At 38.1% G+C, this 16,679-nt stretch overlaps 1 protein-coding gene across 1 annotated transcript in view; it reads right to left on the bottom strand.

Moving 5' to 3' along the window:
* The window catches only part of HHAT (hedgehog acyltransferase), a gene marked incomplete at both ends in the record, with an annotated part of 150,751 nt that overhangs the window by 122,855 nt on the left and 11,217 nt on the right, over positions 1–16,679 (bottom strand). The window contains one exon of the mRNA XM_080341463.1: positions 11,770–11,920. Coding sequence (XP_080197589.1) covers positions 11,770–11,920 — 151 coding nt within the window. The remainder of the gene's footprint in view (positions 1–11,769; positions 11,921–16,679) is intronic.

The raw sequence follows: 16,679 nt of genomic DNA, 5'->3' as shown, positions 1-16,679 counted from the left end.
CATGCAGTGACAGACTCTTGTTTCCTGAGAATCACCATCACGTTATCTGATGGACTGTTTATGGTCCTGCTCTGCAAACCTGGGCCTTCCTCCAACTGGGGTCTAAACTCAGGTTCCCTAACATAGAATCACAGAATCATTTCAGCTGTAGGAGACCCTCAGGATCAAGTCCGACCATAACCTAACTCCAGCACTAAACCATGTCCATAACAACCTCATCTAAACAGAGAAGCTGTATGAGCCTTCAGTATGTAACTTTTGAATTCAATTAAATTATGTCAGATTACATTACTTCAGGATCTGACCCCATACCTACCTAGATGAAAACTGCTACTAATGAGCTGTGTTGGGGACCAGGATTCCATTGTGCTGTCTAAAGGATCCCATCTTGCAACAAAGTTTGATTGCAAGACCTCATTTCCAATGATTTACAGCATTAAAAAAGTAACTACTAAGCACGTGTCAGAATCATACAAATAAATTTAAAGCACAGCTCATTAACGGAACTACTTTAATGAACCTAAATTGCAATAATTTGAGTTGTTAAACCCTGATTTTGTATACACATATTTTAAATCGTGTGCTGAAGAGAAACCAGCACAGTTTTGGTTTCCACCAGTTCCCCTCCAGGACTGCATGTTATTCCTAGAAACAAAGCAAAACCAAAATCACCCATCTTGTAGCATAATCTGGGAAGCATTTGGCTGACTGTGCACTTCAGCAAAGATGCCCACTGCAAGCATGTGCAATGTCACCAAGCCAGAAAGTCTTATGCATGGACTAAAGACAGGATGCTTCACAGAAATAAGCGGAGACTACTTATCCCCAAGTATTCCTCAAAACAAAAATAAAATTCTAGATATATCTAGAGTAACTGCCCTGAAATCACTTAGATGACAGACAAGAATCAAAACCACACTCCCTAAAGAGCAAGAAAAAATTACTTTCACAAGTGCAGCACCTGTTACATTCACCATCAGGGTTCTGATCAGCCTAAGAGCCTAGAGAAAGTAAGATTTTAATGGATTGTTCTTCATTATGGGATATAATTTAATACATGGGGAAAACTCACATAGCACAATCTCTTCCATTCTGAGAGAGTAACAGATTAGATATCAAGAGTGCCATATAACCAACACTTCTAGTGAACTTAAAATAATGGCATATGTCAGCCATATACATAGAAAACAAATCTATTTACAATAGAAAAAGGATTTAAGGAGAGCTACTATGGTTAATACAAGATATACTCCGCACATTTTTGAACAGACAAAAAAAAAAATCTATCACTCACAATAACAATACTTGATAATTCTGGGGATCCTGTGCTAGAATCACATGTGTTCCCCAAAACATCTATTTTTAAGAATTCAGAACTTTTGTCTGTTGCCACTTATGCTGGTGATGAAATCCAACAAGTGGGTTATTTATTACAGCTTCAGTACTCTGTACCCTGCGGGCTTTGTAGTTGCTGCAGTGTTTCAACAACAGTTCTTGGCCTTTCCTTTTACCAGTGTGGCTAAACTTGACATTGGAAAGTCTAATTCAATCACATATCTTCAGAGGAGCCCACCCTATTTAACCACAGAGCAGCATTTGCAAGACCAGCACTTCCATTAGCAGTCGCAAACACATCTGGCACTTTGCTGATGAGCTGCTGACTGAAAGTCTCTCCACACCAGAACACTTTGCACTGGAGACAGAGAGGTCATGGAATGACAGCTGCTTCCACCAACACAATACTCCTCAATTGCTTCACTGACCCTCTTTCTCAAGCAACGTCTTACAGCAGGGATGCCCAGAAGACAGCATAAGCCAAAAATACCTGACAGATGCCCCACCATTTAGCAGTTCTAAACTACTCTTCCTGATCCTCCTATTTCTGCTCATCTTTCTTCCAACACTACTTGATGGCAACCTCCCCAATTGGCAATCCAAAAAATAAAAGCTTTCAAATTACAATCATTGCAAGTGTGCAACATAAGTCTGAAATGTTTTAGAGTGTTGTCCGAAGAATAAGATTACTACAATGAAATCAGATACAAAACCTGCATACAGAATTTGCTATAATCTATTATTTAATGTCTCAATGAACTATAAAACTTTGCTACAGCAAATCCCCCGGGGGAGCATGCCTACCAAATAGAATACATATTTTCCAAGTAGCGACTACTACCCATCAATTCATCATCATTATTAAATAGAGATCTGGGAAAGCCATCCATACTTTGAGAAGACGCTCTAGCCTGTCTATAGCTTGCACAGATTCAGATATATTGTTTTCTGCAAGTTTACTTGAAAATTATGCCTTCATAGCACAGCTTGTCTCTCAGTGACAATCACACTCCCTCCTAAATAATATAACTGCCACCATGCTAAGATACACTACTTAGAAAGCAGATGCACAATTTCAAACAGAAAAACCAGCAATAGTTACAAGGTATTTGACAGTAAAAATAAACAGCAAGCAAACTGCAAATACTCAACTAAAAAGTCCAGACTGTTTAGGGTTGTTAGTTTTTAAAATGAAGATGGGAAGATGAATGATGAGGCAGATAAAACAGAAAAATGAGATCCAATCCAACAGCCCATTTGGATTTATCTATTAATATTACCTAAACTATGGAATAGACTTTTGGACAGTGAGCCTTGGAAATCACAGTGCAACATTTTCTGGGGACTCTTTTGCCACATACAAGTATGTTCTTGGAGCTCTCATTTTTCAAGTCAGACTTTCAACTAGTGCAAGACACTTGCTGAATTCCACCCACATACTGATTTTACACTCTGCCCACTGACATGGTATTGGAATCTGGAACAAATACATATATGCAGTTCTTTTGGCATTCCTTCAAGATAAACAGTAACAAATCCTACAATTTCCTATTCAAAACCAAAACAGTTCTTACCATGCAACATGCAATGAAACAAATCCTGGCTCAACTCAGTGAGAAAATTCCTGTGTAAGTGAATTCAAAGTTCTTTTAGACATCAAGATCTTAAGGACCTGTCTAAGCCCAGATCTCAAACTTCAATGGACTGTCTTTTGTTTGTGAGCTTTGATTTTAAGTTTTAACCATCTGCAACACGGCAAACCAGTAGTAGCAGCTTTCCTTTGTCTCAATGCAAAAATGCAACTATGAGTAAAAAAGAAAACCAATATTATTTGAAAGAAAAAATATGAAGACTGTCAACTACTTTTATATCATGTCTTTGACAAGCAATTTGTTACAGTAATAATAAGCAGGACCTGTGTATATATGAAGATATATTTATCATATTCTCCAACACTTGCTTAAGGACATGCTAAAATTTTAACACTTTGTGCTTAGATAAAACACTTTGCATTTCTGTTCTGTTTCTTCCTGGCATGATTCAGCAGTACCAGGTTGCTTTCTGGTTTCCTCCCCTATTAGAATAACCAAAGCTGCCACTGGGTTCAGCCTGTGCTGGATGCCTCCAACCACAGATCCTGCTCAGTGCTGTACCAATATTCAGCACCAATATGGCCAATACATAAACATCCATGTTACTTCACAAAAGAGCACTTTGTAAAGTAATCACATATTTAAGGTCAAACAGAGCAAACTCAATATTTTACTTGCAAAGTACTTCCTCCATAGCATCACAGGGAGAATGGTGGGAAGTCACAATGAAATCCTGACCCAGGCAAAATCAGCAGCAAAACCCTTACTGATTTCAAGAGAACCAGAAACACCTGGACTAGCTCTGGACAGCTTGTATAGTGCAGGGTATAGTCCAACTTTGGTATACATTTTGTCACAGACACATTCACCTCTGAATAGAAAATATCAATGTGAAGTTTCAGTTATTAGCTTGGAGTTAAGGCTGGAGACCTGCACAGCAAAAATAATCTACAATAAGATGGCCACAAGGAGAAAGTTCTTTTGTGGACCACATGAAGAGTCTTCACAAACTGCTAGTGGCCTCCAGCCTACAAATTGGATTAATGATCTAATATGTTTTGTTGTTTCATTTCAACTTCAACACACAACTTGTATTATATCCAAAAGCCTGAGGAAAGTTTTAACGATTCTGTGTGGTGACTTCCACTCACCCCTGCAATCTCCTGGCCAGAAAGATAAGCAGAACTTCAAGGAGGCATCAGTCATTGCTACTCTACACTTAAGATTACACACAGGTCTGCCTACTTAGGAGGCTTTAAGACAATAAATGAGTTCTGCTTCTCACATATCTCTCATATTGGATCTTGGTGATACAGTTCAGCAAACACTTTCTCAAAAAGCACAACTCTCATTTGTACTCTGTTAATCTCCCCCAGAACCTTTCAGAAGAAATATTACTTTAATTTTATACCTTCTCTAATTCTTCAAAAGCTCATGGTAGACTCATGGAGAGTGGATGAAACCTGATGCCCATTAGTGGCAAACTCCCACAGGGTACGTTGTTCTTCGGTTTTCCTCAAGGAAGACTTGCAAAGCAGCACAACTGTCCAATTACTAGGAGATCCCTATCCTTACTGCAAACAGAACAATGAAGTTTATTAATAGCCATTACTCATATTATACAGTGGCTGCGAGCAGGCAGAATGTTGTTTGCCAAATGTGAGCAGCAGTAAAATAGTTTGTATCTATGCAGAGCTCATGTCAAATACTGTGAAGAATGGGCTTCATGGGTGATCAGCAGTAGGTGGGCTTAGCTTGTTAAAAAAGCCCAGCAATTTTAAATTACAGTAACAAAGCAGTCACCACACGAATAGATTTCCAGTAATTATGCAATTTATGCAATCCAAGAAGGATTAGGGTGCTTCATTATTGCCTCGTTTTACACTGCAAAGAGACAAATAATAGATTTTCTTTTTTCTCTACTGAAGAAATTTAAGGAGCTTTTTAAAGCTTTAATATAACCAGTAAATTAAGCTGTACAGTAGATAAGAACTGTAGCATGCACTAATTTGGCTGACATCAAAAGCAATTAAATCTTTTGTCTCTATCGGTGAGAGAATGACTAACCAGACCAGAACTAAAGTCTTTCACATATTCAGGTGACACACTAGTTAAAAAACAATGTGTCACAGATCAATGCCCTGCTGTAAGCATCAAGCCAGTTAATGTAAAAATACAACAAGTAAATCAGGAAAAGTGTTCTTTCTCGACTTCAAAACAAGTTATTCCACCGCTAAAAAATGCACACTAATTCTGCAATTAAATGCCCAACTTTCGGGCGAGCAGCTTAAGTATTCAGATAGTGGCAAGCAGGTGCCATGTTTAAAGGTTATATATAATTCCATAGCCTTTCCAAGGAGGGCTCTCTTCACCCGATTCCAGTTGTTACTGCACACAGCAGCTGGGTATTTCACACAGCAGCACACCTACCACAGGGCTGTTGGTGGGAATGACAGAGCGAGTCCTGCCTTATGTTCACCTTTAGTCTTTACGTACCAACAGAAGGGAAAAAAAGAGCCCTTTCCTTTCCAAGACTCATCCATCATCTTCAAAGATCACATAAAAAGCTTCTAAACAATGAAAACTAATATTCTTTAAGCTCTTTAAAGTACATCATCCACAAATACATGCAAATGCAAGCTTTCCATGACAAACCTGTTCTTAAATATTTTATTGTTACTACCAATTTGGGACCCAATTTAGTGTACTTGTCCAGACAGGACACACAAACCATATCTTATGACTTCAAGTTTGCAAAAGAAGGCTTAACATGGCTTACAGGCATTGATGTATTTGGACTTCCGCACACTGCAGCAATATTGATTTCTCCTGTTCTTAAGATTTCAATAAAACTTCCCCTTACTCATGAGCGCTAGGCCATTTCAACACTTTGGGTGTAATTCTATTTAATCCAACTATCCTTTTAAATAATCCTTTTTCACATTTAAAAAAAAAATCTTAAAACAGGGTGGGGAAAAAGTACGTTTTAATTTTTAAATATAATAGAAATGTTGCACCACTAACTTTTTTTTTTTTTAATTAAAAACAGTGAGAAGCTAGATCATTAAAAACATTTTTGTTTTACCTGATACACTGTAAAACACACTAGACAACTTTTTCTTTGAAAACATCAAAGGCTGGCAATACACCAGAAGTGACATTCCTGATCTCCAGAGGAAAGGGAAATATGTATAAGCCTGTTTTAGCTTTTCTTGTCTCTCAGTTCCAGCTACTGAGTGAGTCCAGTCAGAGGCATGGAGTAGGACGCTTTCAAAAACATAGCTGTCTACATCTATAGGATAAATACAAAACCAATCGCCTCAAAATACCTGATCCTCTTGCAGCTGACTGCTGTAAGGCCACTTACACCACTTAAAGTAAGATTCTCTATCCATAGCACAAGTAGGTTTGGCCCAGCACCCTCTGCCCAGGCACAGATCCCAGGGAAGATCCTCCTGGAGCTCTGGGAAGCAGCTGATGCTGCTGCTGCCAACCCTGCCACAGCAAGGTGGGCAGCAGGGCTGAGCCACGTGTCTGGATGTGCCATCCAAATTTCCACCACACTCTGGGTGATTTAGACTGAATCCCCTTCTTTGCACTGCCACAGAGATGTGGAGCTCCTTTTTGCTGCCTGCCTCTCCTTCCCTAATGCAAATTCGCAAAGGATCTGTAACAAAACTGACTCCTGAGGATACCTGCGACCCATCATTCAGCATCTGTCCTTTTTCCCCTGTAATTAGCTCCAAATGAAAGGTTGCACAGCAGCGATTTGCTTTTATTACTAGCGTATTATCAGATAACTAAACTCATGGGAATGAGAAATTTAAGGAGAAAATCTGCCATCTCAAACTTCAGACCATCCATCAACTTGTTCAGAAGCACCACAGCAAAAGAGCACTACAACACTCAAAGAGAAAGCAAGAGTCTTACATGAGAATTTGTTAAAGTACAAGCCTCTAAACTTGTAAAGGCACCTTTTTCTGAGCCCAGATGCAGGGATGTCATCCTCAATACACATGGCCACAGCACAGCTCCACCTGGACAATTATGTTTGTGTTACCTTGTGCCAGACATTAGCTATTTGGGAATTTAAGGAGGCAAGCTTCCAAAACAAACTGAGAGAAACACCATTTCTCATCTTATTTAAATTTCTTTAATGATATAACATAAAGCCTTTCAGCAGCCTACTCATCTTCCTGCTCTGGCAGGGGGGATGGGACTATCTGATCTTTAAAGTTCCCTTCCAATCCCCAACATTCTATGGTTCTGTGGTAAGTTTTAAAACTTAACTCCCAAAATTATTTATTCCAATACAAAAATCAGAAGCCCAAAGAAGGAAAATACATGATAAACTGGGCTGAGAGAGTGAGAAACACAGGTGACAGACTTTGAGAATTACTTTTTTCCCCCTACAGGTCAGAAAATCCATTTTTCTTGTTTAAAGATCTATTCCAATCCTCACCACAATCTAATAACAGCAATTAGATGTAAATACTACCAAGTGCTTAAGCCAGAAATAAGAGATGGTAAGTTTTTGCTTTCTATTCACCATTCCAAAATTACTGCATGGGGAGACAGTGATCCCTTGTGCTCACACTCACACATAGCATCAGTGTGGGACTTGTTCTTTTCCCAGAAAAGAACCTGAAAGGAAGGGAAGAGGCTCTGTGTGGTCCTTTCCAAGAGACACACACAAGGAACTGTTTCCTGAGCAGGGAAGGTTTCAAGAACAACAATGAAGGTAGACAAAATGTATCAGGATGAGGAAGAAACAGATGCAGAGCAGATTACATTTTCATTTGTAGATCTATTTTCTGTGGCATGGTTGCAGCAGAGATGTGATTAGCCACCAGAAAAATTCTAATCCATAATCTGGAGCAATTCACTGAGACATGGCATATAGCCCACTTTTTTCTGTACAAGGCAAGAAATGCTTTTGCAATGACGAGGCAGGTAAACCAGACTGAACAGCAGCCAGTTTCTTTCAAATTCTAACCCAGACACCATTTTTGGATGTCACCAGAACATCTATGGGATGAACTTAACACACGTTCATATAAAAGTGTGTATGTTTGTCTGTGCACACCCAATATAGCCCTCCTAGTCCACTCGTTAGCGTGCAAAAAAATGGGGGGGTGACTTATGTCAGACTTCTGTGTGGTCAAGAGTTGCAGTGTTATGTACAAGGTAGAATCTGAAACTTTAAAGCACAGCAGATGAAAGCAGCCACATCTTTCTCCATCATTGCATTACTTTATTTTTATCTGGCGGCATGTCTTAAACTCCTTTTTCTTTAGTTCAGATGAAATTCCATTTCGTTTGAAATCTACCTTTCAAATACTACTCCTTACCGCCTTTCTGAAAAACCTCTACCCTTGCTGAGGCTAACCTGTATTAAACACAAAGTTTTAACACAATTTCTCCCCAACAACCTCGTCTCCAAATTATTTTGGGATAAGATACTTGGGAATGTGGAAGTTTTAAAGTGTAAAGGCAGGGGAGTTATGCTTCTGCATATCTCTTACCAGTCTGTGACCAGACATAAGTGGTTTCTTATACCACGCTGTTCCCACAGCATGCCAAAACACATCTGATCAATGTACTCAACATCTTTGCTGATGAACCCTTGCCACACTCAGTAACATAGTACAGAAACATAAAAATGGCAGCACAACGGGGTTTTTTTTCCATGAACATCATCTGTGCTAAATATCCTAATTTACAAACTGACAAGTTTTCTTGTGGAATACATTGCCAAAGTCATTCACTGACGTGTTGAAAATTGATATAGGATTTATATACGTGCTATCTATTGTTTTGGTAGTTTCCATACCCTTACTCCCTACTAGGGTATTTTTTCCATATTGAACAAATCTGCAAGTCTCAGCAGCAGCACTTTTTCCAGTTGTACTACACAATTCACCTCCCACCTGAGAAGCTGTGTGGCAGCTATGAGCCTTGACCAGTTCTTTAAAAGCACTTGTAAGCTTCCAACAACATTGGTTGCTCTCAAATGAGACATTACCATGCTTTTAACCTCGGTCAGAAAAACCAAGTTTCAATTCCTCATGACTTAACATAAAGCAGACATTGAAAACTCTAAGTTGATGTGTCACTGAACTGCCACCCCAGCTGGAAGTCAGGAGCTCAAAATCTCTTTTTCACAGCTATAATAAAGCTTTTGAATAGTAATAAATTTATCATTTATTAGCTATCCAGCTGCATGTTTAGCAAGATAACGATATCCTTGTAAAATGAAACCAGAGTATTTGTCTTGAAACCTGTATTTGTCTTGAAACAGTAAACAATATTGCTAATTTTTCAACTCAAGCAACTGCCTTGATTAAATAAAATGCAAATTTGGCAGAATCTACTATAAACTTGATAACTCCTTTTTAATTAAAGCCTTTTGATTCTAAGTTTGAATGGACACAATTTGGTTTATAGTTTAGTACCATAAATAGGGAGGCAGAGTAGCCAAATTGTTTTTCTAATACCTGCTTCGCTTTTCAGTTCTAGAGAAGTTTTAGACAAGCTGCAATATCTTTCTTACCCTCCTCATTGAAAGCTCTTCCGCCTGCTGTATCACATTGTGAATTAAGTCAGTATACATCAATTATAACGGACACTGGCCTGGATGCATCAGATCAAAATCTTTGTTGCTGTGCTCAAAGGACACCAGGTGGTGGTGGAAGACACCTCAGTAGCATATTTGCATTACTACAAAGAAAGTATTTAGCACTTCAAGGAAACAGTGTCACTGTTCATAATGCTTCACAACACAAGCTGTTCCCTTTCACCATCTTTTTCCTAGCTTTTATGCTAAACCCACTATTTCCACACATCCTCTCCTGTTCAGACAGTCATACAGTTTAGAAACAAAGGCTGTTTTCACTTTTAACATAGGCATTCCTATATAACACACCAAAACACATAAAAAGACTGCAAAGCCTCTGGGTAGTAGTGATTGAAGAGTTTCACTGTAAAGGCATAGGGTCATCATAATTCAGGGATTCAGACGGCAAGCTATGAGATTTTGTAGATAATTGAGATTGACCCATAATTCACTAGCAGCTGTAGGAAATTCTACTATCCACAGAGTTGTACATCAAATCATCTGTATATAAACTAATTTTTTTTAAAACCTTCAAAGAAAACAAACAAATCCCATCTGTAAGATAATTTTATTATTATTTCTGCACTGAATGTTTGATACATATATGAATGAAATACTTGGGCAAATGGTAAAAATCAGCAGTTCATTTTTTCTTCTGTAAAAAATAATGAAACTTTACGCTTAGAAAGTAGTTTCAATTTTCTTATTACTTTTATGGATTTTTTTTTTTTAAACAATACCCAATATTTCTACTGTGATACACTGCACATCTTCACAGGCATAAAGTACCTTTTCATCATTTGTTACCACAAACATCTGTTTGACACATGAGTTCATGGAAAGGGTTGTCAGGCATTGGAACAGGCTGCCCAGGAACGTGGTTGAGTCACCATCCCTGGAGCTGTTTAAAAGACATGTAAATGATGTTCCTAGGAACATGGTTTAGCAGTGAACTTGACAGTGCTAGGTTAACAGTTGGACTTGATGACCTTAAAGGTTTTTTCCTGCCAAAAAGATTTTATGATTCTGTTTGGCACCTCCAGAGCAATACACAGATTCCCTAGAATAATAGCTGGGAGTGAAGATTCTGTTCTCAGGAGAGTGCCTGGTAAAAGCCACAGATTTCTATATTAACTCTGTAGGTCATAAGTTCAGTTCAAGCTCCAGAAGAGATTTTGAACAGAGGCATTTGCTAGTAGCTCAAATAATTTTTAACAGTTCATTTGTTTTCTGTACTCTATTTCCACTGCACTTTTTTGAATATTACTTATCTACAGTTGCCAGCTAGTATAAACTATAAAGCTTTCTTGTTACAACTAGCATCAAGACAAAACTAAAATTAAAATGAAGCTCTGATAATACCAGGCTTGCTGTTCTATGAATAAAATGAAAAAGCTTTATTAATACTGCATAGTAGTCAGAGATCAAATGGGGTAAGCACCATTGTGTTAAGCTCCGCACTAAAAAGCTCACAAGTCTAAATCATTTTATGTCAAGCTTCTAGAAGTCTGGGGCACAGCATTCCACAGACTGGGGGAACTAGAGATAGTGGAGAGGAAAACAAGGGAAGGGAAAAGTGAATCCAGTGTTACACACAGGCTGAACATCAAGCAGAATCCACCTGGGAGGGAGTTCTCAGGGAAAATACTTCAGTGATCACTGATTTAGGGCAACTGTAAGATTCAAAATGATATTTTTTTGTGAAATATTGTACTGTTTGAGAAAGTCATCGTACATTATAAAAAGCCACCGTTTTTTGAAGTATTTTTAATGTGTTGAAGACTTCACCGCATGACTCTACATATTAAAGTCTTATAACTACAGGTTTCTTTGCAGGGTGATTAATCAAGCATTTATTTCCCTTCTCTAGAGGGATATCTAGTTGATATGTGGGTTTTATACCAAGACTGAAAAATGAGCCATTTAATAGATATCTGGAAAAAATTATTGCTGTTTAGTGAAGCTGAGTAGGCTGAGTCTAATTCTAATATTTAAGAGGATAAAAACGCTGAAAGAGGCACTTGCCGCTACCCTCTGCAGTGTGAAAAAAGGCAACCAAATTGAAATTCATTTAGAAAGAACAAAAGACAAATCACAGGGGTGAAGGAAAAAGCACAAGGACACAAAAGCGAACGTGTATGTGCCCATGAGCACACACATGCATGTTCTCATACTCTCACTGTCATATATCAGTAATAAGCTGTCTGAGAAGCAATAATGACTGACCTCCACATTTTAGTGAAACTGTGCATGAGGCTCACACAGCAAGGCAGAGCTGGAGGCTTCAGTCCATCCATTTGGAGGAGGAGGGCAGGAATGCCATATAGAACCAGGTATTTCACATAAAAAAATAGCACTTGAGCTAAAGCCAGGCCACCTAAAAGAAAAAAAAAATATCATACCTTAAACAAGTCCTGAAATACTTTTAAAACCTGTTAATGCTGATTACTTCCAAACAGCCATTATTCAAAGAACTAAAGCAAGCACATCAGCTGATGTGATACACAATACCAACTTTTTTAACAGCTATAGGACACAGGCTCATGCAATTATGACTTTAGGCACACACACAAAATAATACCATCATTCCAATGTAAAGGCATAAGTTATTATCTGTAGTTCCACTTAAAAATATCTTTGGACTGTGGGTATTAACTGCTATGAAAAGCAAACACTGACTTACATTGAGCTAAAAAAAAATCAGAACATACTGATGTAAGTGATGAGCATTCACCACAGAGACAATACTCTTTTTTATCTTTGAAAAAACCCAACCAACCACTCCTCACTTCTTCCTGCAGAACAGGTATAAACAATGGTTATCTTTGCAGCTTATTTTAATAGCTCCACAAACATTCCATGTACTGTCAGATTATATGTGTTCCCCAAAACACTCCCCAAGATCCCTCCTGCTGCAGCCAAGGCATGGAAAGTCTGCAACTCCACTTGACATAATGCTTAAGGCTTATTTCAGTTTTCAAATCCATGGGACAAAGGTCTCCCTTAAGATGCTCTAGCTGCCTGATTTACGAAGGAGAAATTTTGGCACCTAGCACAGCTGTGAGATGAAAATCATATCGACTATTTTCAAAGTTATTACTGATACAAGTAAAAAATTTAGACTGCATTACAAATAAAGCAAGATTATTAAAAATAATATTTTACATGGTATTTGGCCACTAATCATAAGAAAAAAAAAAAATCAGTGAAGAGCAGAGACCAACACCTTCACAGAAACCGGTGAGAGTTTACTCCTTCTAAAAGTTCCACTGACTTTAGTGAACTTTTCCATCTGACCAACAGTTGATACAAACACAATCTAATCCCAAGCAAGGGAAAATAAAATTATTATAACTTCAAAGCAGATATATATATAAATTTTATATATGTATATATATATTAAAAATATATTTTATATATATATAAAACCCACAATTGTTATATCATGTTCTTTTCCAGTGTTTTGCTTCCCCTCACTGATATTAACTAACTTGTGATTTAACTGCAGTACTTTATATATTTAATGTAATTTTAAAGTCTCCCAGTAGACTTTCATTGGAGACAAAGTTTTCAACCTGACTCCAGCAGTACACGTCTCTGAAAATCTAAATCATCGTATATTATGGATGACAATGAAAGGTTAAACATTAAAAATTCATCTAATATGTAACAACCTAGGGTGAAGTTCTGGCACTAATAATGTAAATTGCAGAACTCCTGCTGGCCTACACATGGCCAGAATGTTGCTGCTACAATCCAACATTTTTAGTTTTAATATCACGTTCCATGTGCACGATATAAGACATAGTTGTGCCACACAAGATAAAAAGTGATGTTAGAACAAAATACCTAGACATGAAGCTTATGGTATTTTCCTTCAAGGGAAGCAGTCATCTAGTATTCAGTAACATTCTTCCCCAGAGAAAAACAAACAATCAGAAGCACAATCTGAATACGAGCCAATTAGCCATACATTAGATTACTGCTAAATCATCTATACAGCCAACTTTCTGCTTTAATTCCCTTCTCATTCAGTTTCTCATTTCCTTTCTGACAAATTTCATTGGAGAGCTGAATGCTGATACCCACACTAACTGATTATGAAGATCACAGCTGTATGTGCACTGGTAAAATTCAAAATCCTTTGGCTGTGCATGACAGAAAGACAGATTTATAGACACAGACCACCACCCTCTTGAAACCCTCCCCCAAAAAAATCAATATATTTGATTTTAAATCCAACAACAAAAGATTACACATTCTCAGATACAGTTATAATACACAAGTTTCAAGAAAAAAAGGGGCATTTTCACCATCTCTAACAACATACATCTAAGTTGTTATTACTGTTAACTAACATGCTCAGCAATCAAAAGCTGAGTGAAGGAAGAAGGGTGGGGTGATTGGAGCAATGGTGTTTGTCTTCCCAAGTAACCATAACACAGGATGGAGCCTGGCTGTCCTGGAGATGGCTGCACACCTCCCTGCCCATGGGAAGCAGTGAATTAATCCCTTGTTTTGCTTTGCTTGTGCACACGGCTTTTGTTTTACCTAATATACTCCATCTCAACCCATGAGTTCTCACTTCTACCCTTCCAGTCCCACCAGGAGAGTGATCAAGCAGTTGTGTGGTGTTCAGTTGCCGGCTGGGGTTAAGCCACAACATGAGTAAAAAAAGCAGTCATAAAAGTAGGTTAATTGCCAATACTAAACTGGAAGTTTAGCCTGCGGGAAAGCTTATTAAAAATTTACTTCCCTCTCCCCACTTCTTTCTATAAAGCAGCGAACAACTCAATATTTTAGAGAATAAAGTCTTACTAATTTTTCTGATTCATGTTCGTATTTCCAGTTTTCAAAACAGACATAAAGATGACAATTATTAATCAGATTTGCCTTATTACCTTACAGAATGGATAAAAAAAGAAGTCATATTACTCTTAGTATTTCGTTACCATTCAGACAGATGCACAGACAATCTAATTTCAATAGCAAACCACTACCTGCTTCTTAAAATGAACTTGGAAATCCATTTCTTATCTATAGATTTATTAGAAAAAGAACCACACCACATCAAAACCAGCATCCTACATCCAACTCACACAGACTACTCTGAAGGTCTCACTTTCAAACAGGCACTTACACAACATTTCTTCTTTTAACAAATCAAAACATGAAATCAACTACAGATTAAAATAGGTTGCTCTCCACCTTTGAACAGATCATATCATTCCAGATTGACTTACATACTGCTGACAAGAAAATAAACACCCTTTTGGAGTACTAGAGCCTAGTTAATAATTAAAACAGCGATAGCTAATCCACACTAACTTGTGCATGCTTCACTAGGACAAGCAAATGGCACATGCCAAGACCAATAAATTAAACCCACGGAACACTCATAGCTTTGTATCATGCATGCAGAGACATACATACAAGATGTACTGATCAGACACACACCTCTGACAAAGCATGTATATACAGATTCCTCGTCAAATATATTTTCACAGTAACAATACCTATTAGTATCCTGGATTAATCCAGTGCACCGATGGTGTTAGACAATACATTCTCATGCAAAATTCTGGCTTTCATCATTCCTTATACCTTGTCAGACTGACATGAAGCTCTCCTCAGATGGGCAGAGATAAGTAAATGGTGCTGCAGGCTAAATACGAAGCCTCATAAGGAAAACATAGGCAGCATTTAACTTCTGCATTTTCAGAATCAGACAACACACAAATTAGCAACACTCATCATCCATTCCAGTTTCTATATAATGACTGTACCCCAACAGAGTGAATGCTACCATTGATATGCTTACGTTGTCACAGTGAAGAAAAAAAACAGAGCAGTTATTTAAGATCTTTAAACTAGTGCTGTTGAGCTCCCTGTTACTACATAAAGTCAGTGTATCTGTCATTCAGCTGCAGAAGCCTCAAGAACATGTTGGAAAAGACAACAGTTCTTCCATCCATAGTACAACAACAACAACAGAGCAGAGCATGTGCCACATCATTGTTTATCCAAGAGACAGGCCTCATCTACCCAGATTACATAGCCAATAAAGGAACTGGAGGATATTCAACAAGCAAAGGGTAAGCAATGCCCTCCAAGCCTTTGAAACACTGTGGTAACACGTCATGAGAAACACACAGCCCAGCTGGGTTATCTGGGACAGAACGCGGCTTCCTCTAGAAAATGAGAAACTCTACATCAACTGTGACATGTTCGCATTCAGAAGAGTAGAACACACAAACTAGGCATTTGCAAGTGAACTGGAAGGAATGAGGTAACATAACCTATATGCCAAGAGTGCTGTGACAGTGATGCAGGCACTGGCTTGTAAAGGGCATGGAGAAAGGAACCCGAACATTTGACCTAAGAGGATCTTTGGTTTAGTTGCAAAATGACACAAGTTTTTACATTTTTAAAAGTTTTAAAAAAGAAACACTACACAATTCACAAAGTGTACTAACAGTAGCTAATGAACACAAAGAGTGATACCGGATGCAGCTTGCATCTTTGTAACAGTAAAATACACAGGCATCAAAACCACGCATGCACCATTTGGTATATTGCTGCTTCTAGAAACTCATTTGCCTAATTCCTTCCACACATGGGAAAATACTTCTCTTACTGTTTGGTAGCACATTCTCCCAGGTACTATTTTTTCTTCAGTTAATACCTGTATGTACCCAGTTATGTAACTTCAGCACTTCTGCCTTGTCATTTATAGCCATGCACATTTATTAATGTTGTACACTGGCATTTTTAAACAAGCACTGCAACTCAGGGTTTGGTTTAGGCTTTTTGTTTGTTTTGGTTGGTTTTAATTTTCTTTTTTCCATTTCTTTGCAGTCTCACCTCACAGGAACACCACACAAAGCAATAGAGAACATTGTGTACCTTCACACTTCTGAGGTGTACGCTGACCATCATCATGGCCCGTAAGATGTCAAATCTCTTAGCACGTTTGTCTTTACCTGCACCGCTGGAATTTATTGCTCATTGCTCAAAAATAATCCAGAAGAAAAATGGAGAAGCAGTTATAGCCTCCCCAATCAGGGCTGATTACAGCTGATTGCAAAACAGCCTCACATCCTTTCCCCTAAGTTTACCAGGCTATCAAAGCAGCC

The sequence above is a fragment of the Nesoenas mayeri genome (assembly GCF_963082525.1).
Source record: "Nesoenas mayeri genome assembly, chromosome: 3".
NCBI classification, from domain to species: Eukaryota; Metazoa; Chordata; class Aves; order Columbiformes; family Columbidae; genus Nesoenas; species Nesoenas mayeri.
The sequence above is the reverse complement of the archived record's forward strand: the minus strand, read 5'-3'. Positions and strand labels throughout refer to the sequence as shown.